The sequence below is a fragment of the Clinocottus analis genome, unplaced genomic scaffold, assembly GCF_023055335.1.
Source record: "Clinocottus analis isolate CAN_PGR_092001 unplaced genomic scaffold, fCliAna1.0.p SCAF_23, whole genome shotgun sequence".
Taxonomy (NCBI): Eukaryota; Metazoa; Chordata; class Actinopteri; order Perciformes; family Cottidae; genus Clinocottus; species Clinocottus analis.
Genome location: NW_027175965.1, coordinates 1341520 through 1369179, shown reverse-complemented (window position 1 = coordinate 1369179; position 27660 = coordinate 1341520). Strand labels below are relative to the sequence as shown.

Below are 27660 nucleotides of genomic sequence, written 5' to 3'. Positions count from 1 at the left end.
ATGTCATCCTACGACATTTTATTTGGTGCGTCTACACCACGACTCTATCTTTGATCATGAGCCTAATTCACTTGAACGTCATAGTCTTTCCCTCCTTTTTGTGTGTGATTGTGCGTCAGCTTTGTATTCTTCTTTTGTCTTGTACTAGGGCTGTGAAATGATTAAAATTTTGAATCAGATTAATCACAGGTTTCTGTCGATTAATCATGATTAGTCACGTAATACCGATATTCTCGTTTTTTTTTTTTTGTGAAAACATAAAGATTTATGATAAAAAACGGATATATACATTGTCATTTATACATTGGGGTGCTGTTGTAAACAATGCAACTACAGGCCGTGAGGTGAACCCCATTATCGTTTCATCCCGCTCCACAGTCGAGCATCAACGCGATCTTTAGCTCATAAAAAAAGAACGAGTCGTGCTAAATTACCAAAAAAAACTTTGTCGCTGAAATTTCAGTCGATTATTGATGCGGCGATGTTTTATGCCGGACTAGTTTCTTCAGAGCGTAACAGGATATTCGTCGCGAGTGGAGGTGACAAGGTGCTCAGTGCTGCCAGATTGGTGATGGCGTAGTATCGTACCAAAGGCTCAAAATGGTTGTCTTCGGAGGATAATTATCGTGCATCTGGCAACCCTGAGATCGGTCGATCAACGACAGTTCTCTCTACAGACAGACCTCGCGCAAGAAGGTGAACGTAAGATACCGTTTCAAAACTTGTAAGGGCGTAATAACTAGTTTGTGAAAGACTCAGAGAAACATAAATATCTAACAAGACAAAATCCCGGAGGTTTTTGGAATCTCTGCCGGACGCATCTTTAGGTCTCGAAAAGAGGACATGTCCGGGAAAAAGAGGACGTCTGGTCACCAGGTAATTCTCATTATTCACAGAAGTCCAGTGGTCCCCTGTCAGCGCCACATGATCCATAGCAGCCAAGTCATTTTTTCCCGTTTTGTTCTTTCCAGCTTTATACAGCGTGTGGATTTGTATCATGATTGTGCGTCTTTGCGGTGCTTTGATGCTCAGGTCCCCCATTGCCACTCGAAAAAATTTGGTGAACCCCTCATCCTCAACAATATTAATTAGTCGATAGCTTTTTGCAATTCATTCCGCTACTATGCTACTCAGCTTGTCACAGGCAGACTTAGTGAGGGGTCTTTGTTGTTCAGTGAGGCTGGTTTGACGCATTCCACTTGAACGCCCCTCGCCGACCAACATGCTGCGCATTGAGATGTTACTTTAGGCTGGTTGTGCTGGGGAAACGACAACGTCTTCCCACAGAGTGTACATCTAACATCTACGTGTATATATATATATATATATATATATATATATATATATATATATATATATATATATATACATACATACATACATAGACGTATATATATATATATATACATAGACGTATATATATATATATATACATAGACGTATATATATATATATATATATATATATATATACATAGACGTATATATATATACATACATAGACGTATATATATACGTACATGTCAGATGTATATGATATATATCTAGCTGCATTAGAGCGGATATAGTTAAATATGTATATTGGAAACTCATTCTGGTCATGCGTAAAATGCATTAAAAAAATTAACTAATTATTCATGTAATTTAATCATAGCGCGTTAACACGTTATTTTTCACAGCTCTATCTCGTACACATAAGAAAGTTAGAAGATGAAGACTTAAATTTAGACGAGTATCAAGGCAAACAATTGATGATCCAAATTGGTTTAAATATAATTAAAAAAAAGAAAAGATTATTTCAAAAGCATTATTTACATGATGTACTGCAGGTAGACATGTACCCACCACCCCACCACACCCCAAAAAAAATTATTCATGTGAATAGTGTTTTTATGCACTCAACCTTTATTAGAAGGTTGAAGAGATCAGAGACAGGAACGTTTGTGTTTATAAAGAACCATTTGTGTCTGAAGCAAAAGTGTCCCTGTAAAGATTTTCCTGTCTTCACTTCAGTCTGTGTTGATGGATCCATTCAGTTCCCAAGTGAGCTTCATACTTAGTTCACACCTTTTGTGACTGGCTTGAACATGGGGTCCTCAAGGAAGAGTTTCTCCACAAGGGTTCCTCCAGCCGCTGGAGGTGGACAATTGGCTGAGACCGCCATGGGGAATGGCATGATGGTGGGCTCCATCTGTCCCGGGATCTGGGGGTCTTCCTTGAGTGGCAGGGTGACTCCTACCTCGGCGCCAGCGGCAGGCAGGGTCACGGCCTGGCCCATGGCGGGCAGAACCGTCACCACGCCCTCTGGGTGGTCGTGGGGTGTGGGCTCGTGGACGTGATCGTGGTGATGGTGGTGGTGCTCGTGCTCGTGCAGGTGAGGGTGATTGTGGTCGTGATCTAGGGCCAGCTCGTGGTCATGCTCGTGGGTGTGTACGCCGGGAGCGTGGTGGTAGTTGTGGTGCTGGTTGGGAAAGTCGCCAGTGTGGTTGTGCGCCTTGGCGTGATGTGTGTGCACGTGATCGTGGCCGTGCCCGTGGTCGTGGGAGTGGTCGTGGCCGTGCCCGTGGCCACTGCCCGCAGCATGGTCGTGTGTGTGGTGGTGGTCGCTGTTGGCAGCGTGCTGCTGGGTGTTGTGTTGAGCGTGGCTCTTGGTGTGGTCGTGGACGTGGTCGTGCGTGTGTGATGAGTCGGCGGCGTGTGCGGCATCATGGGTGTGGCTGTGTGCGTGTGTGTCACGGTGTTTGTGGTCGGCCGCGATTGCCAGCTCGTGGAGTATCTTCTCCCTCTCAGCAGCCTGAAGAACACATAAAGATACAATTTGCAATGTGTCTGACCTAAAACTGTGGGCGAATGTATTTGGTAGAATTTAAGATATGCGTCACCTGTACTACACCCACCACGGTTATAAAGCATACAGACAAAACATGAACTGTTTCAGAATAATGCAAAGCTATCAATAATTCTACTTCATCACGACTGGGATCCTATTTTTCGATGTCTGGCCATTGTGTGTCTTTTCTAAATCACAATAAAAATACTGCTGAGATCAACACTTTGAAGAAGTCAGGCAGGGTGAGACAAATGATCAAATCCTTGCGCCCAGATCTCAGCAATTACTTTGGGGGCTATACAATTTCACGATTGCCAAAACTATGAAAATAAGACACAAATTACTGTTAATGGAAGAAAGAAAAGATTAATCAACATTTTTTCTTTTACTCCAGAAAGTAGAAAATAGAAGAAGTAAATCAATGTGACGCTGTGTTTTTTGTTTTTTTTTACCATGGCTGAGCAAGCCTTACCTCAGGCTCATAGATCTCACAATCTACACTGGTGTCTGTGCTACCAGAAGGAGTGGAGAAGAGGGATCCCTTACAGAAGCCTTTGTGCTGAGGAGAGAAGAAAAAGCAAGTAAGAGAGGAGAGCCTGTGGCTTCACCATAATAAACCTGCTGACTATGAGGAGAAAGCGCAACAGTCTTCTGGAGGTTACAGCACTAAAAACTCAAATAGTTCCCTGTTTTATTACACTTAAAAATGGAACGCCAGAGTGAAAATGGGACCTCAATACAAGAAAAATACAGTTGGCACATACTAAGTATAATAAACAACAATTTGAGCATGATGAATGTTCAAATGTGAAATGTCATGACTCACAGAGAACTCGCATTCCAAAAATGGGCACGGATCAGTTGCTGGTGCAGTACTGAGACAGGTGGTCTCCTGGATGCTGTACTCTACGTTGTAATACATCGACATGGCATACTGGACACACACACACAAAAACAGAAAAAATGGACTTTTAAGACAGGAAAAGACGTATAATAAATGATGCTACGTTTGTTGTAGAACATTTTAAAATGTTTTAAAATCAATAACTGACATATATCCAGGTCACAGGTATAAACGTTTTGTTTTAATGGTATTGAAACATACCCCAGCTCTGGCGCGGCTGACTTTGAGAAGAGCGAAGCGTTTGGACAATCCTCCCTCACGGTTGAATTTCTCCAGCGAGAGGGACACAGTCTCCTTGACCTTAGGGTCATCCACGCTGAGCATAGACGGACAGTCAGGACATGTTGCACTCACCCTGGCTGCAGGGACTGACCAGAGAGAAAAGTCACAAAATAGATTTTAAACAAGTTGTAAAGAAGAGCAATCTGGCCAAGTCAAGTTAAACTAAAACAAGTTGGGCACTATGACCCAAATTACAAACATTTTTCATTTTCATCATACACAAGTGGGCCGAGATGACTTTGATTTTCTTACCTGGTCTGACAATGCAGTTGTACTTGTAGAGACGCATCACTCTGTGCACCTTACTGATGTAGATGGCAGCTTTGCACTGTCCATACACCTGTGAAGACCAATACATTCATAAGCACATGCTTTATTTTAGTGCGCTGTACAAAGACTCGACTTATATTAGTTTCTTATTATTGTATCTAAAGCAGTCTCACGTCTTCTTCTCCTGCTAATTTTGAACCACTCATTTAGGAGGTGAATATTAGAGCAGTGAGACATGTTGATTTAAGACTTGACAAAATAAATACTCTGTGTGCATGATGATTGTGGACTTTGGCATCCACTCTGTTCAGGAGTGTGTGCGTGTGTTTTCTAACCGGTGTGTTGGTGGTGTCACGAATCTCACAGGCCTTCCAGTCCTTCTTGCTGTGAACACTGCAGTTGGTCTCCACAACATCCAGAGTCAGGTAGAAAACCATGCCATTCTCACCCTGCGAAGGACAGACACAATACATTATGAGAGCATCCTTTATGTTGGGGTAGAACAATATGTCATTGTGGGACCGCTCAAATGGCTGACGATAAATAAAGCCCTAAAAAAATATTTGGCTGAAATATCTGGTGTCTGAATTGTTATCGCCTTTATTATCAACTGGCAAATATTCAAAAGAAAGCTTCGGCAGACTGAAATTATTTCATAATTATCCTCTTCAACTTCACCTGTAGTCACTTTCCTTTAATCTTCTGGGCCCCAGAAATAATCCTCTTGTACAAGATGTTATGCCATAGCTTCTTTTGTTTATTATAAGATCAAACACAAAATGTCTGCCATTATTTGGTTAATTTTGGCCTTCATGTATACCTTTTTTATAATCATCTTTTACTTAGATAACATGATAAAATCCTCTCTGATGTCCCCTGTTGGAGCAAACCTCATCAGAGGGGATTTCATCATGTCTATATCCTTATCTGGTACTCTGCAGCTACTGCCAAGGACTAGGGCCAACTGCTACGTGTCATTTGCTCTGCAGAGAAGGTGATTGGCCTCAATCTGCCCCCACTCTCGGATCAAAACCTCATGCCACATAATTAGTTACAATGTTTCAATAATGTTTCAATAAAATAAGCGAATCAACAGTTGTTTTTAATGGCGTCGCTGCATCTTCAGATCTCAACAAATACATGTAAAGTGCTTTGACGGATATGGATTTGACCCCTAATTGGAAAATCAAACTTTTCTTTTAACATTAGCCATTAATTCCTCAATTTGGACTCACATGCTGTGCCGTGTGCACGTTGGACAGACGGTGCAGGGCGAAGACGTAGCCCTCCGTTCGGTCCAGGTTGATCTTGCTGAGAGCAAGTCCTGCAGCTCCCATCGCTGACGCGTCTTCACACGACCCCGGCGCCACAACACCTTGTGCCACCGGTGCACCCTGGACGCACCCCAACGCCAACAACAACGCCAACAGCATGCAGTGCTTCATGGTTAAGGCCCAAGACAACCCTGTCTGTCTTTTAAAACACACACTGGCTGGTAGGAAAGATTTCCATAGAGGGACGGGTTGACCTTTTATATCCTGCTACTGTTTGCTGGAGGCACATCCCCAACTCCCCCGCTCTCTCTCTCTCTCTCTCTCTCTCTCTCACACACACACACACACACACACACACACACACACACACACACACACACACACACACACACACACACAACAGTCCCTCCAGTCATTTCAGGTAAACATAACCATTGACCCCTAACCCCCTCCCCAAAACACAAGGTCCTATTGAGGGATGCTACATTGGTTGATCCATCTGCCAATCAGCTACTGTTGTGATGCTGTGAGGACTTGCATAGTGGAGCTTATCAGTTGGGAGATTATCGGCCCTGCAGTTAGTCATACTCTCTTCTCTGGGATCAATGAGGACAGTCAGTGAGCCGCAAGTCACTTGATTCACTCTCGGCTCACAAAAACAGTATTTACAAGATGCAAGTACACTGTGATTAATTGAAATCTAACTTTTAGATATTGACTACTGAGTATGAAGAAGTCCATTCAAACAAGCTTCTTTTTCAGCAGCTACTGTAGTCACTCTACCAGCTGACCATGCCAGTAGCAGGTCACTATAGTCATGATTAAATGCATTCACACTTATATATGCCTTGATTATATCACCCTGACCCAGCCCTTGACATTTATGGCACCTTTGAGGAGGTGTCCGTTAAAGTGAAGCTGCAGCCTGTAGTTACCTTGGGAGCCCTAGCTTTATAGCTATATATCCTGCTTTATTCTACAAGACACCATATGATAGAGAATGTAGAGTAGACTTAGAGTATCGCCAACACAAGGAGTGTTTTCACTTTGACGTTTTGTTGCATTCCCTTAAGTAACGCATCTTTGTACTCTTTCCACCACTGACACGACCCCATTTTAAATTATCTATAAACTGTCTGTCCAATTTCATTGATAATGCATATATGAAGAAATGCGATCATGAACGCAGTCCGAATAACATGTCCATTCTAGTGTTGAATGAGTGTATCTTCCTTCTTTTTCTTAACCAACGCCTGTCAAATGCCTGTCAATAACAATTTAGTTGAAAGCATTTTTCTAATTTTATTACTATAAATTCTTTGTTTTAAAATTGTTCAAAATGCAGGTAGAGAGAAGAGCATGAACTCATACATGATACGCTTCAGGACATTCCTGAACTTTGATCTCTCGCCATTGAAACACTTGAACTTTGTCACAACAAAATAAACAATCCATGGACTCACTAGGCTAAAAATCGATATTTCTTGTGCACCGGCTGTGTTGCAACTTACATCAGCCACATTTACGCAACACACAGAATCGTTGAAACACGACCGCCGACACAGTGATTGAAATTAATGTCAAAGCGCAGATCATTTAGCGGGACTTAAGATATAACGTGAAAAGTAAAGGTTTAGCAACTACAACATTTAAAACTTGGATGGATTCCAAACCAGAACACAACATGTCAATGGACACTGATTAGTTTGTGTTTGTCCCAGGAACAACATGCTACTTTGTTTCTGAGAAAAACAAGTTTGAAAAACAAGTTAAAGTTTGAGGTGCCAGTGGAAATATTTGTGATGATGCAAGATAATGCTGCGTGCCAAAATTTGTAATTTGTCAAAGTCTGAAGGGACTTTTTGAGTCAACTGCAATCTTTTTTGACATCAAAAACTTTTCTGCTGAATTGCATAATCCCTCCATGTGAATGCTGCCATATGGCTCCGAGAAACAATACCACCAGTTTAGTGATGTTATTATTATGTCCAATACACATTGTGGAGATCTGAGTTGTTTTGAGTCAGAGGGCGTCGGAGGTAATGACTTCTAGGTCATTGACACAGACCATGACTGCAACTTACCAAAACGCTGAAAAACAAGTGATTTGGAGCCAAGAGCCTTCACCGTTCATGTTTTAAAGATTTTTTCCTTTCTAATTGTAAATGTTAGTCACCCAAATGCAAACACAGAGCACACAGGCAGAGTATGGGCACAGACTTTGTATGGGGCAAGAGTGAAAATGGAGAAGGGGCACTTCTACCCAGCACAGGTTAGGATTATTGGAGGCTGAGAGCTCAGCTTCAGCCATGCTAGTGAATGTTGGACCATCTGTTGCGCTTTGAGCTTGGTCCATTGCTCCAGAGTGAAGTCTAAGCACATTCATTTACGGACTGTATTTTATTTTCAGTTTAGAAAAACTTGTACTTTAATTGAGTACTTATATTTTAGGCCTACTTATACATGCACAACATTTCAGAGAGAAGTTTTTGTTTTGTTTTCCTACAGATAGATAGATAGATATATAGATAGATACTTTATTAATCCCGAAAAAGGGATTATTTTTTCGCTCCAGCAGCACTTATACATACAGGTAAACAATTTTGTATGCAAGACCAGGAGTTAAATGTGGTGCACAAGGTCAGCTATTTGGGTTACAACCTTTAGGAATATGACCCAAGTGATGATGACAATGTGCAGCGGCAGTGTTGCAAACTATATGCACAAGCTAACATGGTGGCATGTAAATTTCATATGTGTACAGAAGATGTTAAAACCGCTCTCTTTAGAGGCTACTGTCCTCCTCGATACAGCCCACCTGTGGTGCAGTTATAGTGAAGCTACAATGAAAAAGATTCTGGTGGCATTTAATGATGCATTCAGAATCTTGCTTAAGCAAGTGCAAGTAAAATGTTTGTGAGTTGTAATATTTCCACTTTCCATGCTGTGTTGTTGATTAAATGACTCAGAAAATGTAATTATAAAAGCCGTAACTGAGCCAACACAGAGTGATACGAGGTATTCTTCTTGTTTCTGGAAACATTGGAACAAGTCTTTGTATGTTTTAAACCACGAGTGACTTTTTTAACAAGAATTATGTCCTCCTATTGGATGGTATTTTATATACTGTTGTTGTATTTGTGTTTGTTGCTAAATGGAGTCATGAGTTTGAAATAAAAGAGATATATAATCAAAATAAAAAATACACAATATTTATAAAAAATATAATATAATAAGACAAATGCACAATATATAGAAATGTAATATATTACAGTCAATTAACTAACAAAACAAACCAACACAACTGTAGTGCAAAGATGTAGACCAACAAACAAACTGCTGATAGTTGAGTTGATTGATTTGGCCAGGAGTAATTTATTATAAAGTCTTATTGTAGTGGGCAGGAATGATCTCAATCTGTCCTTGACAATTATAGTTATTTGTCAGTTGCTGCTTAATGTGTACTTTTAATGCTTGAACACTTCGACAGTCCCTTACACAAGACACAAGGTGGTGCTACAGCATAATGTAATATCTCACCAACCCGACACAAACACACATAGAGGTGCTCATGATGACAGCATGACCTCACACCTTCAGAACATGCACCAGCAGAACACAGACAGGTCACTTATAGCAAGGATTTAGACTGCTGTAACCAGTGCAGGAGCAAAACAACGAGTTCGGGGACAGAAGAGGAACAAAGGTGGCCCTCGTCACAGAGCAGTCGCTGAGAAACAGTCTCACCTTTTATGGTTATATACTGGAGCACGTTGCAATGGGTGGGTTGTTGTTTTCAATCAAAGATGAAAAAAATGGATGCACAAACTTTTCAACAACGGCCCATTAATCGTTTGGTTTTACACAATAAAGGTTATGAACTTTAAAAACAAAAAAATCTGTTGATTCTAAGTGAGGAACGATACTAGTGAATGTAAAATGAAGATGTGACTAAGTTTAAGGTATTCTACTGTAACACACATTTAAAAGCATGCTGTGTAACACATACCTGCGATGTGACGATTCAAAAGCAAAAAATGATTTTTGCTTGAAATACTAATTATATAATTGACGTCAGCTCAATGTACCATTAATACGGCACATGGCGAGGTCACCTATTTAAAGACAATGATGGAAAAGGTGGAGCTGAAGAACAACCCTGTCTATCATTTTCTATATGATGACATTGCAAAGTATACTATGACATTTATATGACTGACCGAATACAATATTGAGGTAATGTTTCATTTACTAGTAGTCAGTTTAACCTCTGGTTGTAGACTGTTAATAGACACTGTTATTGAATGCTGAATGATCAAAAGAAAAGAAAAGACAACCCATAAAAAAAAAAAAAAAACGATATGGACAATATCGGGTTGAGGAGGGTGTATTTTTAATAAACTTAGCTGTACAGGAGATTACGTTTGCTGCTGGGTCCCATTTCAGGTGCTATCTTTGAATTAAAATGGCCTCCAGTTTAGTCAAAACCACTTAGACTGATTATAGCAAACCTTTTAGTTGGGCTTAAAATAAGTCCCTAAGTACCTAAACTAAGTGAAAAGTAAACAATGTGACGTAAGTAGGAAAAACACGTCAGAAACGTCACGAAAGTAAAATCACTCAACAGCACTTTGGGACACGAGCGCCGGTCTCGAACCTCGGCCCCGTGTTTGAAAATCTGCAGATGTAGTCCGGTAGCTCCCTTTAACCAATCACTTGCAGCGTGACAAGATGGATTTTTTGTGTGTGATCTTGTGATTCCACAACTCTTAGCGTAATCTTGTGATATGGCAAGAAACAAAGCTGCTGTGCAAAGCGAGGGCAACTTGTGGGTCCACATGAATGCTGCAATGTTGCTCTGCATCTCCAGTGTGTGTGAAAAGCAACTGCTTCTGGATGGACACATTGGCCATAACGATTTAATAGTGTGATCAAAATGTCCAAAACAGGCTGACAGACTGTGACCCCCTAGTGGCCAATACTTTAAAAAGTTGCAATTTAAATGTTTGCTGCTGATGAAGTACATTTTAAATGCATGACTTTCCTTTCAATGTAGTGTTGTCTTTGAGTTGTTGCATTCGTGCTTTTAAACCATTGATTTATTGGGTCTTTCACCTCTGAAGCAATGCAGGGTTAGGGTTAGGGCAATGCAGCGGCAGGTTTCTGTCGTATGATTCTGTATTGATTTGCCTTGGAAGGATGTTACTGTTGCACGTCCAGTCTTAATTTAATCAATTTTGTGGTGGAAAAAACAGTACATGTTGTTTCTGACTGACCAGGGCGTGCTAGGGGAATGGCAACATCTTCTTGTTGTCTTAAAACATAAAAGACAGTTTCTCCATCCTGAAATTGCACCACTGAGCCGGTCTACAGTGAGCGCATTATTGTGAATATATTTTGACACTGGAAGACACATTTTTTTCATAAGAGTGCTATAAAGTCATGCTGACATTGAATTAATATGCAACTACAAAACGAAGATGTTGAAAAGGCTATTTTGTGGAAGGTGACAATCCTAATATACTGGATGAGCATAGCATATAGACAGAGTCTGACACTATTGGGAGCTTCATCTGGATTTCTGGAAGGATTGAGATAGTTTTCCATGCCACGTCCCACTGTCACATTTTTTTCTGCCACTGCGGTCTTGTTTTTTCGACTTGGGGGTCAGCGATGTACCGGTGGGCTGCAGGTTATTAACCGGCCACGGGGCTTACTGTACACAGTCTCCTGCAGCAAAATGCAGGATTAGCCCCAGAGGTACACACTCAGTCACAGACTACACACAAGCACCAAGCACACACGATACCAAATGCCGATCACAATGATGTCCACCTTTAATAAGTCACCTATAAAACGCAGCAAGACAATATTCTTGCAGTATTAATTTTGGCCAGCATGGGACAGCACACAACACAGAGAAGCAGAAATACCATCGGGGAGGGAAGCCATTTTACTTGCAAAAACATGCTTGTATGCCAAAATGAACCAAATGTACTCTGACATTATTACAATCAACACAGCTTCTTTTTTTCCGTCCTGCCACACGGCACCCTGACATTTGTTATGACACAGACCATTCTCCGGCTCCAGAAAAATATTGTAGCGAGGTTTCTGATTTTTTGATTGTCTGTCATCAAAGCTGGGAAATGAAAATATTGTCTTTTCACTTCAGGCAAGGGTTGATGGGGGCAGAAAGGAAGATTTGTTTTCTTGTCATTAATTGGCTCCATCGAGTGGTAATCTTGACATTTCAATTACGAAGCACTGTTCGGGAACAATACATGTGCGAGAGGTTTAAAGCCCACAGTTCTCTGGTAAAACAGATTGTAGATGTCAAGTGCAGGCCTGACTGTCATTAAAAAAGGAGAGGATTTGTAAACCAGATTTGGGGGACATGGGAAGGATCACAAAACTAGGAAGAAATTCCAAATCAATACATACTGATGTGTTTTTCTTTATTTCTGCATTCACAAAAGGGTTTGTCTGTAATCTGTTATGAAGCATCTGGTTTATTTTGAAAATCTGACAACACTAAGTGCAGTTAATGTCATTGTGAAGGATGACAGAGCTGCAAACTGGCATAAAACAAGCACAGATTGACCTTACTATGGCTGACATGCATTTTAACTTCTGCCTCGAGTCAAGAAAGAAAAAAAAAATAAGCGTGGCCTTTCGTGCGTGATCACATCGTTAGTCACGCGGTCAGAGCGGCTCCTTTTCAGCCAGGTGTTCGGGACTTCTGGACAAGGAGACGAAACACTCCGCAGCGCTTTAAAAACTCCCCCCGGAGCAAAAGATGTACAGCAAAAAAAGGGCCAAGCATACAAACATGAGAACGATTGAAGCATGCACACAAACAGCTGGCTCTTCCATCGACACATCGTCCCCCCGCGCTAGATCAAAGATGTGAACGCGGCCACGGAGCAATCCGTTCCGATATGCGTCCCGATAGGTATCTCGATAGGTATCCCAACCTGCGTGCTGTTCCGCACGTAGCCTCATCACAGCTAATTAAGGCCCTCAGTGACGAGGCCTATAAACAAGCAGTAGCTTTCCGTCTTTCCTCATGTCCGTCACGGGTCATTTAGCCGAAGCCGGAACGGTCTCCTTCTTTGTTTGCGTTCGATGAGCTAATTGTCACAGCTGAGGGCGCATAGCGAAAGCAGACTTTACGGTCATCCCTGAGGGAGCAACCTCGTATTTTTGGAGCCAGACAGTGTTTAAACTGTAATGCCAGACTCCTCAAAGGTATCAGTTACCGTGCTGTACAGGTCCTTATGTGGAGAGGTTGAGGTCAGAGTGGCTGCATGAGATGAATGAATATCTGATTGAAGACATTGCAGCATTTTACAACTGTAACGGCGCGTAACCAAGAAGGAATGAAACAAAGGACAACCTGATGGATACTTGACCTAAAGACGCTCAAACTTCAACAGTCAAACGTCCACTGATGATACAGTGCTGCAGAAAGCTACAATGACTATTGTCTAAGCGGGTCACAAAACTTTGACAAATGAAATTCCATAAATCTTTGGATGACTCAATGGCATTATAAGCTCTTATTTTAGTAATTCATATGTCCATTATTACTAGTTCAACGGATGGTGGCAATGCAAATACAGAAGAGGCTAATAAGATGGTGGCGGACAAGGCTAGCATAGCTAATATTAGCGTAGCTTGTGAACAACTAAAGTGGCTAAAACAAGAAATCAACAGCGCTGCTTATCCTCTCCTTACATCAGAAAGAAAGTCGAAGGAATTCTGGAGCTGAGCTGAATTGTTTGAGCACTCCAGACACACAATTGTATACGTTGAGGTAAAAGTAGCACACACATGGGAATATAATGAAAATCCAATGACTTTGTCTTCACGGTGCTCCTGTGTACATTTGACCTTTTTAAAGCTCATAATATTTGAATACTTAAGTTTTCGGTGATACTTTCTCAGGGAGGCTCCCACCGTGTTCCTTAGATTGTGCTCCCCTCCTGTAGATACCTTGCAGATTAGATTGTACACATACACATGTATCTTCTAAGTGAATGTATTTGATGGAGTGGGAGTGAGAGTTTTAGTCCCTTTTTTAACACCATGTCAGTACATTTCATCTAAATATGTGAAAGGTAAATGATCATCATCTCTTTCCGTCCTTATACTTTTCTCTGTTGCAAATCCAAAAGAGGACAAAAGATGAGGCATGTGAAGAAGCACTGACCATGTTGTCATGGTAAAGGTGTCCTCCTGAGGCGGAGGGGGGTGATGAAGTGTATCCTGCTCTGCGTCACCAACCTGGTGAGTCATAAAGGAGAGGACAAAGGTGAATTGATCTGACCATCCAGATAATAACTTCTATTCAGATGAAGTTCATGTCCTCTCCATACCCCTGAGTGTCATCTCCTGAAGGAATAATCGAGATATTTGAAGTGCTGCTCACTGCATTAAATCAGACCCATATGTGAAGTGGAAAACCAGCCAAATCAAACAGTGAGTAGCGGTTTCACACTGGGACAGCTAGCTGCCCTCCGTAGCTCCTCATCTTGCCTGACAGATTCAAACGTCACGTTGAGTGTCACTCATGATGACAGATGCAGCTCTTGACCATATGATCGACGCAATTCTCCTTTCCCAGCCATCCCCTATCTCATTGACGGGAATGAAGGAGACGGCTTACGATGGCTCTGCTGTCCCTCCTCTGAGGAGCTGTGAGATCAGTAGTGGGGGAGGGGGATAATTGATTGAAACTAAGCCAATGTGCGGAGCCTATTTACTCATCACCTAATATGGTTTATGAGGGACCATATCCACCGCTCGCTCTGAGGCTGCCTTGGATCCTTTTGAACTTTGGAGCTATTCATGAATTGGTAAATGTGATACGGCCCGAATACACATTAACTCCACTGTTTGTTAAGCTATCATGATTGCATTACAACTAACCCGTGATGCTGCTAATCTCATCAATTTAATCTCAGGACAATGAAAACTGCACTTCTGCACTCTAATTTTCTTTTCCCCAACACTGGTTCAAATCACATATATGTAATGCAAGTATGATCGACTTGCATTACATATAGACAAGGTTTTCCGAAATCTGAAAGTAGTGTCGTTACCTTTAATCTGACCATAACGTACCTGTAGGGGTAGAAGGTCACAAAATGCCCCTTTGAATCCATTTTTATTGGAAAGATAAGAGTCTTTTTGAGAGCAACTGACCTGTATTGTCTATTTCTAAGTATTTAGGTCACATTGTGTTCTTTACCCTCTGTGCACCAAAGGAAAGTCATGATGTAAGATTCCATTTCACAGAGCAACAAAATGTACAGGACAAATAGGCTAGAGACGGCCAATAGATAAAAGGAATGAATACCAATTGTAACCTTTCCCAGTGAAGAGAAAAGCCAGATGTTAAGTGTGTTTTTTTGTCTCCATATATACGTAATGCTTCCTACCAGTGACGCGCACCATTTTTGTTATTCAGTGGAATTTATAGATTTATATACAGTCTGGATTTTCACATAATTCAGTGAAGAGATGATTACGAGCAGTTCCATACATACAATACAGACTCATGGTTTTCCAATCAGACTTTTTGAGTAATCAAATTTGTTCAAAGAATAATGGTACGTGGACCTGCATTTATATAGTGCCTCTCTTGTCCTCCCACCACTCAAAACATTGAACATTACATGTCAACATTCACACACTGATGCCAGAGGCTCCCGTATAAGCTGCTAATCTGCCCATCAGGATCTGAACTATTCATTCACACTCCGATGGCACGTCACTTGAGGAGCAATTTGAGGTTCAATCTTCCAACTAGTGAAAGACTGATTGGTCGTACCTCCTTAGCCACAGACGCCCAAAGAAGTGTACAAAAATCATGTCTAAATTCATTGTGTACATGATACAAAAAAGTATACAATCCAATAATAAATATACTGTTGATATGAGTTAAACACACTTCATATGTTATAATTTCTGCCTCTTTTCACTTCACATCTTGATTGCATTTTGTCTGACTTTCAATTTTGTCTGTCATTTAGACTAAATTCTTGCTTCTTCCCACGGTAGATGTTACCTAACCAATGCGTATCTGTGTCTTGCTGCTGCAGCGGCCGCTGAGAAGCTTCTGCAGGGGGGTTGAACAGACCTGTTGAGAGATGGGGCTGACTCCTCAGGAGCCCACAGAGCCTGGCCACAGGCGCTCTAACCAGATCCTGCTGTCTGGCCGAGCACCGCTTATCAACAAGAGATTGGGAGACAAAATCAACCCCTCTTTGGCTGGAACCAAACACCCATGTCATGCTGTGAAAGCCCAACGGAAATTCTGTTTCACTTTTTGCTCTGTGAATCATTTGTATTGTGGTCTGCAAAAATGCTATTCAGAAAATAATGATAGGGAGCCAGCACATCATTCAGAAGACGATTTGCCAAACAAGCATCATGACCGCCCCTCTGATTGAAGTCCTTTCTCTCTCTTTTTTTTCAATTGGCCCTGCTGAACTGATTCTTTCTTTGAAAGGGGACCTTCGGCAGCGGTGGATGTTTTAAACGATTACATATGTTGGCTACAAATCAGAAAGGTACGTTTGGGCTTCAGCTGCTCTTAAATCCCTCACAGAAAAGAATTCAAGCTTTTTTTCAATCATCCGATGAAAGGAAAAACTGTTCTGGCCTCCAGATTTGGAAATGATGTCATGTGTACTATAGGCACATGGAGAGAGAGAGAGAGAGAGAGAGAGAGAGAGAGAGAGAGAGAGAGAGAGAGAGAGACTTTACATTTAAATGGATTTGACCATAGCTCAATCTAATTTATGTATTACCTGGGAGTGAAGCTGCAGATGTTAAATCAGTGTGCCCTTTCAAGTCAAGATAAATGAGCACATTAAAGCAATCTGCAGAGCTCCTTCTCTCAGAAGAGGAAAGGTATTGGAGAGGGAGGCGTTGTGTGTGTCAGTGGACCGTCAGGGCCTGCTAAACCTTCACTGCTGGCCTAAACAGAATCACAAAGTTAGAGCTACTTTATAATTGTATTGTTTTTTACAAATACACTCCATGTATTATAAGTATTTCTCCCAATTATCTCATTTTCTCACAGCAAAGCTCCTGGTAAACAGCTGAGGCACTTAAGGCGCAGGTAGAAAATCCGCAGCCCACCATGATGTGTCATCATGGACACACCTACAGTATCGGGAATAATGTAGTTTTTTTAATCTCGACAGATTTTGTGTCTGTGATACAGTGGCATCCGTGCAAGATGGTTTTTCTTTTATTCTCCTGAGGGTTTTGCTGTGCATGAAGTAAAGTAAATCTGTTGTCACCTGGTGATTTGTGGTGAGACTGTTTTACAGCGCTTTCGTTGTACAAAAGTCCTCAAATCTAAACAATAAATCAAGACGCTTGTCTCTGCCTTCTAATACAACCCATATGAGGACTTTCATGAGTGGATGTTACAACGCGGATTTATATAAATATTTATTTGAGTTGATTTTCCTCGATCGTTTGAAAATGTGCAATGACCCAGCGAGGCTCGGGAGGAAGAACAACGCAAGCTCGTAAAGATGGATGTAAACAATGCTCGATTTAAAATACTTTTAAAATCGTCTTCGCAAATGTGTTTCTTCGGAAAGAAATGCACCTTTGTAGGGCCTCAAGGTTTCACACAACGCTAAATGTAGACATACATTTTTAAAACTCCACAGGGCAGAGCTAAAAACCATGTCAGGTTCAAATGTCAGGTTTGAAATGGGAAAAAAAAGCTCTTTGTATTAATGCCCTCTATCATCCAAACAACTTTTAAAAAGATGTCTGCTGTCAACATCTACATCCAACAATTACCCTGTGAACCAGTCAGCCATCCTCAAAGACCTCTTTAACAGCGAACGTGTCATTAAGCTGGGTTCTGCATTCACAGGACGGCAATCCAATTCTTAAGCTGCCGAGGTCAAAAACGGCTCACGTGATCACATTGCTTCACCTCCTACTTAGATTAAGTTGGAGATGCCAGACAACTGGACTTTGTGGCTCTGTGGTGCGAGCCATCAGATTGCCTCTGCCTGGTGCTCAGCAGCAGATAAAACAGGTCTTCTTTTTAAACGGCTGAGCCAGGATCCTATTCGCACAATTGTTGTATTCGTGCTTATTGCCGTCTCCATTTCCCTTCGACCGAGTCAATTCCTAAACATTGTCCGAAATGGCAATATCGTTTGAACAGGAGAGGGTGTTTTGGACCTGATGCGACGCTCTGCTTCGAAGACAAAGGTTGTCATGGCTGCACATTGTACAATTTGTGATATTGGGTTATGTGAAATTTAATTGACTTCCCATGCACATCATAGGCAGAAATACCAAATACTCCCCCTTCATCATTGTTACCACAACATATGAGCGGTGTGTAATTATCACGCGGCGAACTAATTCAGTTGCTTGAGCATTTAAAAGTAACAACATTAAGCCTCTTGATGAAGTGTGCTGGCCAACTCCACGTGATGTGTGTGCTGTTGACGTGTACCCAGCTGTAATACCCTTCTCGCTCTCTCTCTCTCCCTCTCTCTCTCTCTCTCTCTCTGAATAGAACAGCAGGGGGTGGATACACCAGTAATACTAAACACTGCACTGCTGCTTGCAATCACACTGTTGCCTTCCTGGTGCATTGACTTTGGATCGCTAACGTTCCACCATGTGTCGAGGACTTGCAGCACCTTCTACAACATGCTTGAAAAGGTAAGACCAATTTAGTTTAGACAACTGGTGGGTGGAAGTTGAATTGTTTTCATTAAACTAGTTATTACTTGAAAGCCAAATGCATTTCCCTCACTATCTTCTCATCCGCTTCCCCACAGTGCCAAAGACATCAAGCCTAAACAGGTTTTTTTGAGGTTTTTAATCCAGAAGCATGATCCCCAAGCAGCAGACCAGAAGCAAATAAAAGAGAAGACTGATACTGCTGCAGCAAAGAGGTCAGAGGAGCTTATCGCTTGTTCAATTTCTGGACGTTTTAAAGTTGAATTTGTATTCTTTGGATGTCACATCAATCGGCTCTTCCAGGAGTGCAGGATGATATTTTAAACGATTATGAATCAACTAAACTCCATTCACCTAAGGAAAGTACATCAATTGCAATTCAATCTGGAAGCTGTCTCCGCAGTTGTCAATTGATAAATAGTGCTTTTGATACAGGTGTTTCATATAGTCAATATGTATTTCTAACCATTGTGTGAGGAGAGTATTTGGAGTTTGAGGTAAATTTCCACTGACCTTTATCCACCTTGATTGGTCAAGAAACATATCTGGCTTTGGACACAGACTGAGATCCCTCGTCATTCAGTTAGTTTTGAACAAAACCTCTCTTTTCTTACAGCGTAAGTGTATCGCAGGCGGTTTGCATCACCATGGAGGAGTACACTGTTTGAAATTGAATTTCATTTGCTGAAGAACACACCGTGGCTTGTTTTGTTCTGGTCTGGTGATCTGGCCTCAGGCTGCGTTCCCTCAGCAAGCCTTCAAGTGTTACCGACCTTTCCGTTTCATCATTACAGAACATGTTCAAAGACGCTTATTGACAATCAATATGTAGTTTCCCTGTAAATTGATCAGCATCAGAATCCTTCCCTTCACTACACAAAGACATGCTCTGTGACGCGCATCATTCGAATGACGTATGTGAATTTTGATCTATTGTTTCTACTCAGGATTAACTGTTGATTATTCACATTATTGTGGTTGTTGCAGGTGATAAGACTTTTATAAAGTGGGTATTACCGAACAGTAGGTTTTGCTGTGGACATGTTAGATTAGTTGTTGATTAGTGAATTAGTGCAGTTGGGCTCTGCATAAGCTGATTTAGAAAAAAAGCATTACCTTTTGTTTTGATGGAAATGCTTCCAAGACAATATTTTAAATAATTATTTTTTTTGTATTTGTTCGGGTGGGATGGCAGGAAACCATCAGAGTTTTCTATACCTATTGCAACAATTACCTTATTGGACCTTACTAAAGACCTTACAAAATATGAAATCCAGATCAGAAACATCCTGAACATAATTTGTGTAATTTTCTGTATTGTCGCAGTTTTGCTTTAAAACTCCCCACAGCCTTATTTAAAGAACCCTCATGATTTGTGTTTTAGCATTCCTACTCCAGCTGAGGTGAAGCAGTGGAAGAAGTCTTTCAACTACGTGATGAGCAGTCAAAGTAAGTATGTTTCACACCTCAACATGTTTAACTCGGAACAAGTCCTCATGAGGTTGTGTTTAAATTAGGCCTGAGCGTTAACTTTTCAATCGATTAATGACGTTAATTGTTTGATCATGCGTTAACTGCATGGGTTTTTTTTGCATGTTTTTTTTTGCATTGGGAGGAGCTTATCGCTTTAAATCTCTCCCAGACGGCGTAGTTCAGACCTGGCGTCTCGAGCCGCGCTCACAGGCGGCAAATACTTTACTCTTCTCTCAAAGAGGAGAACTTTCTTCTGTCACAAGATGTTCAGCGCACTTGTTCAAGACAACACAGACTGGACTTTTCTCACTGAGGAAGAAAAACTCACAAAAGGAGTGGTTTGTCCCTCACAGGGACCCTTACTACTTAACAGTACCTGTTCAATATATATATATATATATATATATATATATATATATATATATATATATATATATATATATATAAACTATATCTGTATGTATGTTAACTTGCTGTTGCTCCAGAGTGCCGTTGTAACATTACTTTAAAATAAAAGCATGCAATACACTAGCTTTTTACTTCATTGTTGAGTTTGGCGCACAATGCGAGAAATCGCAGAAAAATCACGCGATTAACCGCGATTAATTTTTTTTAAACTTTGCCCAACCCTAGTTAGAATCCAAAGCAAGCCCGAAAGGACTGTCAGATACTAATAATACTGACAATAACCGCCAGGAGGAGGCTCCAGCTAAATCTCCACAAGTTAGCTAAAACAAAACTAAACATATGATCATTCTCATGTGACATAATTGTGTGGGAGCACGCCTCTAAGTCTGTGAGGGTTTGGTTTTGCCCCTGTGTCAAGTCGTTCAGGGTTTGAGGGCTCTCTCACAGACTTTATGAGCCTTTTATGAACACTTTCCGTCACTCCGCAATTCTGCAGAGTTTGCCCAAGGGAATTACGCACAATTCATAGCAACGTCACAGGGCTACCAGTAGGAACATGGAGACAAAAACATGTAAACGAGTCTCATCTTTTGAGGAAAGAGCCAGGTAGGTGTTAATGGTGTAAAAAGTATAAATAGCCAAAATCCAATTTTTTTTTACGTTAGCATGGTATTACGATATGTTGAAGCAACATGCTGTCCCATTTGTATTTGCACCATTTCAGCCCTCACAGCCTCTCACACTCAACCATTTACCAGGTGACGTCATTGAGGGTTTAAGGCCTTAGGGGGGACATTGGGATTGGGCCCTGGTTTTCTGCTACGTGTCTCAAGGCACTACTCAGTGGCCCCTTAGGGCATGCTGACCAGTGCGGCATGTGTGTGTGTGTGTGTGTGTGTGTGTGTGTGTATAAACACTCTTTACACTGTGTGTGTACGTGGACACATGAGGAGAGCAATGCCTTTGGGGAAGCAGTTGAGTTCTGACTGGCTCCGTTCCATGACCTCCTCCACTGACCTCCAACAATGTTATGTCAAGTTTAATTTGTCAGCTCTCATTATAGCCTCAGTGATGTCCTCCATTTAACCACTAAGTCTTGTATCATTTATGAAGCCACAGTGCGTAGTGCTAAAGAAGTTAACCAATTCGACTTCTACAAAAAGGCTGAGCTCTCTGTGTACTACAACAATTGTCCCGTCTTGTGTCACACAAAAAGACAGGATGCAATTAATGCAGCAAGGATTTTTTGGGGTATAAAATGTGATAACAGTGTAATAGTGCTGCCTTCACATGGTTTTGCTCCTTTTAAGTGTTTGTTTTCTTATGTTCTTCCTCCTCTCATGCATCGCCTGGCCCAGGAACACACTGCCTAAAATTCGGCTTACCTATTTCATTTGTGTGTGTATCTTGTGTAAATATACCAGTATCTCAAAATGAGTTTGTTAAGAATGTTTTACTCTTTTGATATAATATGGCTTTCAATATTCAACATTGGGCCAGGGTGGTTAGCACCATTTTAGCTAGCTATTGGCAAGAGTTGGTAGCAGAAATGGGACTTGTGTGAATGATACTGCTGCATCATTCTTCACAAGTCTGGCAACCAAATATGTCAGATGTAGGTCATTTTGATTGGCTGTGACATGTGGCAAGGCCATATTGGCCCTGTAAACGATACTTCAACTCATCATGAATCACCTTGCCGATGTAATCACTCGTGCGTTTGAAAAACATGTTTTTGTCTTTCTCAGCGGGTCGTTCGGTCTTTACCAACTTCCTAAGGTCAGAGTTCAGCGAGGAGAACATGGAGTTCTGGGTCGCCTGCGAAGACTACAAGAAGTCTGAACCCTCCAAGCTGGCCAGTAGAGCCCAGCAGCTCTACCAGCAACACGTTAAGGCAGATGCTCCCAGTGAGGTAATGGTTTTCATCTGAAGCATATGAAAGCGCACCAGTTTATATGTCAATCAGTGAGCGTGATCAGCACTGTATGAGGAACATGCATCCCTAAGAATAAACCAAGCTTGTTAAGTCAGACAGGCCTCTAGACTGAAATGCCTGAAAAGCAAAAAGATGTTAAAACAATGAGAACATGTTGACAATCAAAACCCGAAACACAACTTCAAAAGACATTATTGCAAACCTCATTAATGCAACAGCATGTTCATCTCTAATGAAGTGACCGCATAGCTATGAATATTTCTACTAGCAACACTAGTTCAGGCAAATAAACGTAGTACAGTCATTTGGGTTTATGCTTATTGAAAATGAAATGGAAAATAAATCTACAAAATAGATATGAAAGGGTATTTCTGTTTCGTTTCCCACCCCACACTTGCTAAAAATGTCTTCCACCAAACTACATGAAAATGTCGTATTTGTGTCCCTCAAGCGGCTTTTACTTTAACTTCTACCGTCTTTTTCCAAGACGTGTCAAATAAAAGTCTGTGCTCATAGTTTGTGTTTTTGTTTCTTACCCCGGTCTTTCCTCTCATTCTGTGTGATGAAAGGTAAACTTAGACGCGGTGACCAGAGAGGAAACAATGCGGAACCTCGAGAACGCCTGCCCCACTTGCTTCAATGATGCTCAGAAGATGATTTACACCTTGATGGAGAGAGACTCCTACAGGCGCTTCCTCGCCTCCAAACTGATGCAGGATGTCGAACACAGACCAGCAGGCAAGACTTAAACTCAGGAGCTGCAGGAGAATCAAAAACTGGGATGTCAACTGGCTGCTCTTCAACAGCAAGCAGACATGGAGAACCAGAACGTGCCAAAGGCCTTTACCAGTGTTAGTAGTGAACACTTAAAAATATCGTTGTTTTTGTGTTTCGTGTTTATAGAAAAAGATTTATGTATAAAAGGGTGACGTCAAGAGTTAATGTGATACGTAGCCAAGACTTTCTTTCTTTTTGTTTAAAGTTGTTACTGGAAGTAGTAAGTCTAAAAAAAAATAACGATGTTCCCAAACAACAGAATTGCATTGTGAATTACTTTTTGAGGAAACATATTTTTTCGCGGATTACCTTTTGATGTGTCACAATTGAGATTCAAATGAATCTGTGGAAGTCTGTGTGGGGGTTCTGGGTTTTGGAAGGGTCAAAAACATTCACCCAAGAGCCGGTAGTCCTTTGTAAATACCTTTGTTGCTGGAACATAAACAAGTAGTTGTGTTGTCTGAACAAAACCAAGTAGTTGTGTTGGCTGAACATAAACAAGTAGTTGTGTTGTCTGAACAAAACTAAGTAGTTGTGTTGGCTGAACATAACCAAGTTATTGTGATGCCTGAACATAAACAAGTAGTTGTGTTGTCTGAACATAACCAGGCAGTTTTGTTGCTTAAATGTTTGGTTTGGATTTATTACAAATTCATAGTAATTTTATGCCAAACCAAAATATTTTGTAAAAGACCTAACCAAAATTGTTAAAATATTTTTGGTTAATGTAGAACATGTGATTTAAACTGTGACAGGGTCGCCACCGTTTGTCATTTCTGCTTTCACCATCAGCTGTCAATTGTTTTTACACACCTCAAAAGTTAGATAACGTTCGATATTAAATAAACCTCTTTGTCCTGATTTCACAGAGATGAAGTATGTTTAAAAAAAACTCAAACGTTTCACTAAATCACAAATTTAGTACCCCAAACAGCGGATTTCAGTTAAAGTACTACGGTTGTAACCATAAAGACTGTGTGAATCCAACAGTAGTAGAGAGCACTGTGGGATCAATATTGGAGTCTCAAGCTGCGAAGGTCCTGCGATCTCATTGGTGTCAGATGACACATGCGGAAGGAGACAATCATGTACCTCATTGTGTGACCAAGATTCAGATCAAATTAGATCATTTTTCATTGCTTGTATTTGTTGTGAATATTATTGCAGATTTGGATGCTTTTGGTCTTAAGCTTTCTAAAGAGGTGCAGTATTACTCTGTGCCATGATGAGAAGGCACCGAAAATACAATTAACAAACTCGAGGAGTGATCAAGGAGTCATTTTTTGCTCATACTCTTGACTTTTGATTATATTTATGTAGATAATAAGTAAAATTATCCCCTGATTAGGGGAGCCTAGGTGTTCAACAGAGTTTACAAGGTTAATACAGATAATGTGAAAGTGTTTGCTAATAGTTTCAGTTATGACCGGGCTACAGAAAATAATCTAAAGCTACCTCCTTCAAACCATCCTGTAATAACCCAGACAGCAAAATATTGTGTTTTAAAATACTGATAGGGTAGTCCTCTTAACTTTGATATGCTTGTTATTTCTCATGTTTTACTACATTATATGAACCATTATGTATTCATCTGCTGAGTGGTGAGGTTTGGCTCAACAGTGGCTCTCATGTTTTACTCACTTACGCTTTATGTATTCTTCGTATTTTGTACAGCAGACAGAGAATATTGATGTCTATGTTCTTCTGGCCTCAAGTAAGTAAGGTATTGATCTAAAGGACGAAGCTGTATATCCCTGCAATGTGCAAATGTTGGCTTTGACCAACTGTAGTGTGAATTTTAAGCGCACTTTATTATTGTTGTACTGATTTTCTGTTGCAATACCATCTATCAAACAGTGGAACAAAAAGACAAATTGTGGATCATCCGATCGATTTTGAAGAGTTCCCCTGAGTCATACGTTTTTCCCCCAAATGTCTTTGACTGTAATTTGTGCTGTGTGCTAAAATAGTATGTTCACTTCAATCTAAAATATTTTGTTGGCCTTGCATACTAAAATGTTGATAGATGTGATTATAGAAAACTAGATACTGCATGTTGATATGTATTAAATTATGTCATTGTACTATTTATGTCATGGATGTTGTGTCGTTGTCTTGGTTCATTTTAGTTCAAGAGTAAGAAAGCAGCCAGTTCAGGGACAAGGCTGATGTTCTCCAATGTGATTGAATATAATTCAAATCTGAAGTTTGGAGGCAGCCATCGTTCACTGTGAGGTGTTCTAAGTGAACAAGCAATCCATGCTGATGAAAAGTAATTCAAGAGTTTTGGAAATGTAATATTTGACTGAATAGCTAAGAAGTTGTTCTTCATTCTATTTTAAGATTTTATGCACTCAACCTGAAGCTTTACTTCTTGTGATTACAGGTTAAGTAGCTAACTTGTTATGTCGAGATCGTGAGTCAGTTTTCTTTCTTGATAGGATGTGTGAAAAAAAGTCATGATGTTGACACAACTCAGACACACAATCATCTATAATCGGTAGACCCAAGGCGGCCTTTCCAATCTCCGGTAGTGATTATGTTATGTCTGCAGATGATAGGCGAAAGAAAAAAATATTTTTATATTCTATTACGACACAATTCAAATCCAAAGCTTTCTATTGTTATATCTCTTTTGTTGAGAAGAATTACCGGTTTTGCCCGATTGGACATCTGACCAAGAAAAGGAAACATGCAGCAGCAGCTGACTGGTCAGATCAGTTTTTAGTGTTTTGCTCATCTTTTCATGAATAAGTGCCAGACATCCCAGCATCCCAGCCTGTCAAGATGTGGTAAAATCACAAATTAAACATTTAAATAAATAATGTTTGCAAAACAGTTCTGACTTAGTTGTAGACTTTTAAAATCTTATATTTGCATTTTCATCAGCAATAATTGTGATTTGTCCACATAGTTCAGGCCTCAACTGTGTTCAATACTGGTTCATCCCGAGGGCGTATTTGTTTCGATTAACCTCCACTGTTTATTGCAGCTGTATTCACACTCACAGCCTAACTTTATGCCTATTTAAGGGCAACAAATGTGGGACCATGACACACCATACGGTAAATAAGCTTCCTTAAACCAAATATTCTGCAAATATAATTTTAACAGACAAGGAGAAGGAAAACATGCATAAATATTTACTTTCTGCTAATTCCGTCTGCCTGCTTTGCAGCTTAGTAAAAGGCATACAAATAGAAAATAAAGGCATGGATGTTTTTTAAAAGGCAGAATCTGGAGGGAGAAAGTGCTTTGGTTAATAATTTACAAACACTCTTACACTGTTGCTGTGGATTAGTTCTCCAGGAGCTTTTCCATGTAGGCACAAAATGGGTTAGTCTTTGAAAACATTTGAGTTAGTGATTAATTTATCTTTTGAGAAAAAGATTGAAGTGACATTTTTAGCTAAATCGCTCCAGAGCAAGTCACACAAACATAAAAAGGTATGACTACATACATCCTCATGACTGTCTTGTGTAGGATACTGGTGTGTATACTGTATATCAGCCTAAAGCCACATTTACACATAGCCGAGTATTTACAGAAACAAATATTTCTGCCCCTCCGTTTTTAAAAATAACTTAGTTTACATGAACCCACATAAATATGCCACCGAGCGCCGTCATAACAATACCAAACCTTTGCAGAGGACGCTCATATACGTGATGCATTTTTAGTCGCATACAGTGACGATTGAGGACCTAAAACTCTGTTTGACCGAGTGCACACGCAAACTGAGTTTTCATAGATCTCCGCTTTGGCCGGAGTTTTTAGAAATGATCGTTTTCCGTGAGTAAACCTCTGTTTTCGTGTAAATGAAAGGCCAAACCACATGAGTACATATGTGATTTCCCCCCCGTGTAAACGGGGCCTAAGTATGCTTGAATTATGTCATCTAGATAGAATGAGCAAGAGGCCACGAGTATTTAGGTGGACTGTGTGATTTAGCAATAAAATTATACGTATTATTATTGGCAAGATAGAAAAAGGTTGCTTGTTCATGTAATGTCAAAATACATTTGAAGTTTTTTGAACAACAGGCCGTTGTTTGCTTCCTGATGAAATCTATCTTGGCCTATAAGCAGTGTGTAAGGTGAGCGGTGACATTCCCGTCCATCTGTTCCCCCAACGCATTGGTTGCTTCATAACGTTAGCTAATAAAGTAATTAGCAAATGCAAAGCTAGGTGAAATCATTGAGCCAATAGTCCAAACAAAATATGGTAACATTATACATCATCGTATTTTCCAAAATATGTAATGTCATATCAGTGTTTGGGCCAATGCCAAGATAGCGCACTCCCGTCTATTGCACGCTCACGCGTCATACAGGATTTAGACAACTTCACGATTTTCTGAACGTTACAGCATCTTTAAAAAAGTTGGAAGTTGGTGTTGAAGTCAGCCCTTTAAAGACCAGAGTTTGTGCCATGTCAACTTACCAGCCCTTATGTACACAGGTTGAGTTGGAAAACAGAAAGATATCTTCCGTTAGAAAGGACTTGTCTTTGTGTGCTTTTCTTCGCCTGCAGCTGTTACACTAACCAGAGTCCGTTCTGGCTCGTCATTCAGCGCTAACTTGCTTATCGCTGGATGTTTTCTCCTGCCTTACCAACGGCGAGCAGCTGTGAGGCCTGCTAATTAAAACCTGACAGGAGGATCTGGTGCTCTAATGTGATCATGCATGCATGCAAGGAAGCACGTACACCCCAACATGTGCACACACAAAGCCACTTATCTCCACCAAGCGACCAAATGCGTTAGC

General features: G+C 40.7%; 2 protein-coding genes across 3 annotated transcripts; one reads left to right on the top strand and one right to left on the bottom strand.

The window, feature by feature from the left end:
• Window positions 1-1881: 1881 nt before the first annotated feature.
• On the bottom strand, window positions 1882-18922 carry LOC137793725 (histidine-rich glycoprotein-like). Of its 2 annotated transcripts, XM_068590051.1 has the most exons (8): window positions 18814-18922; window positions 13775-13848; window positions 4621-4734; window positions 4268-4355; window positions 3935-4101; window positions 3656-3763; window positions 3302-3388; window positions 1882-2793 (listed from the first exon to the last, which is right to left on the bottom strand). In XM_068590051.1, the coding sequence occupies exons 2-8, from the start codon at window positions 13775-13777 to the stop codon at window positions 2056-2058; spliced, it is 1305 nt and encodes a 434-aa protein (XP_068446152.1). In that variant the 5' UTR covers window positions 13778-13848; window positions 18814-18922; the 3' UTR covers window positions 1882-2055. The 2 variants fall into 2 exon arrangements, with proteins under 2 accessions (XP_068446152.1, XP_068446151.1); XM_068590050.1 differs by lacking the exons at window positions 13775-13848; window positions 18814-18922 and adding an exon at window positions 5521-5730.
• On the top strand, window positions 18189-24941 carry rgs4 (regulator of G protein signaling 4). Its single transcript, XM_068590052.1, has 5 exons — window positions 18189-18279; window positions 18399-18515; window positions 19685-19749; window positions 21930-22093; window positions 22687-24941. The coding sequence occupies exons 1-5, from the start codon at window positions 18236-18238 to the stop codon at window positions 22864-22866; spliced, it is 570 nt and encodes a 189-aa protein (XP_068446153.1). The 5' UTR covers window positions 18189-18235; the 3' UTR covers window positions 22867-24941.
• The last annotated feature ends 2719 nt before the right edge of the window (window positions 24942-27660 follow it).

Bases quoted from the DNA above. Each gene is read 5' to 3' on its own strand.
- LOC137793725 (XM_068590050.1), bottom strand. From the start codon at position 5,730: ATGAAGCACTGCATGCTGTTGGCGTTGTTGTTGGCGTTGGGGTGCGTC. The intron at 4,735-5,520 runs GTGAGTCCAAAT...TGTCCTTCGCAG, and splicing joins ACGTGCACACGGCACAGCAT to GGTGAGAATGGCATGGTTTT. The intron at 3,389-3,655 runs GTGAGTCATGAC...TTCTCTCCTCAG, and splicing joins TTTTGGAATGCGAGTTCTCT to CACAAAGGCTTCTGTAAGGG.
- rgs4 (XM_068590052.1), top strand. From the start codon at position 18,236: ATGTGTCGAGGACTTGCAGCACCTTCTACAACATGCTTGAAAAG. The intron at 18,280-18,398 runs GTAAGACCAATT...GCTTCCCCACAG, and splicing joins TCTACAACATGCTTGAAAAG to TGCCAAAGACATCAAGCCTA. The intron at 19,750-21,929 runs GTAAGTATGTTT...TGTCTTTCTCAG, and splicing joins CTACGTGATGAGCAGTCAAA to CGGGTCGTTCGGTCTTTACC.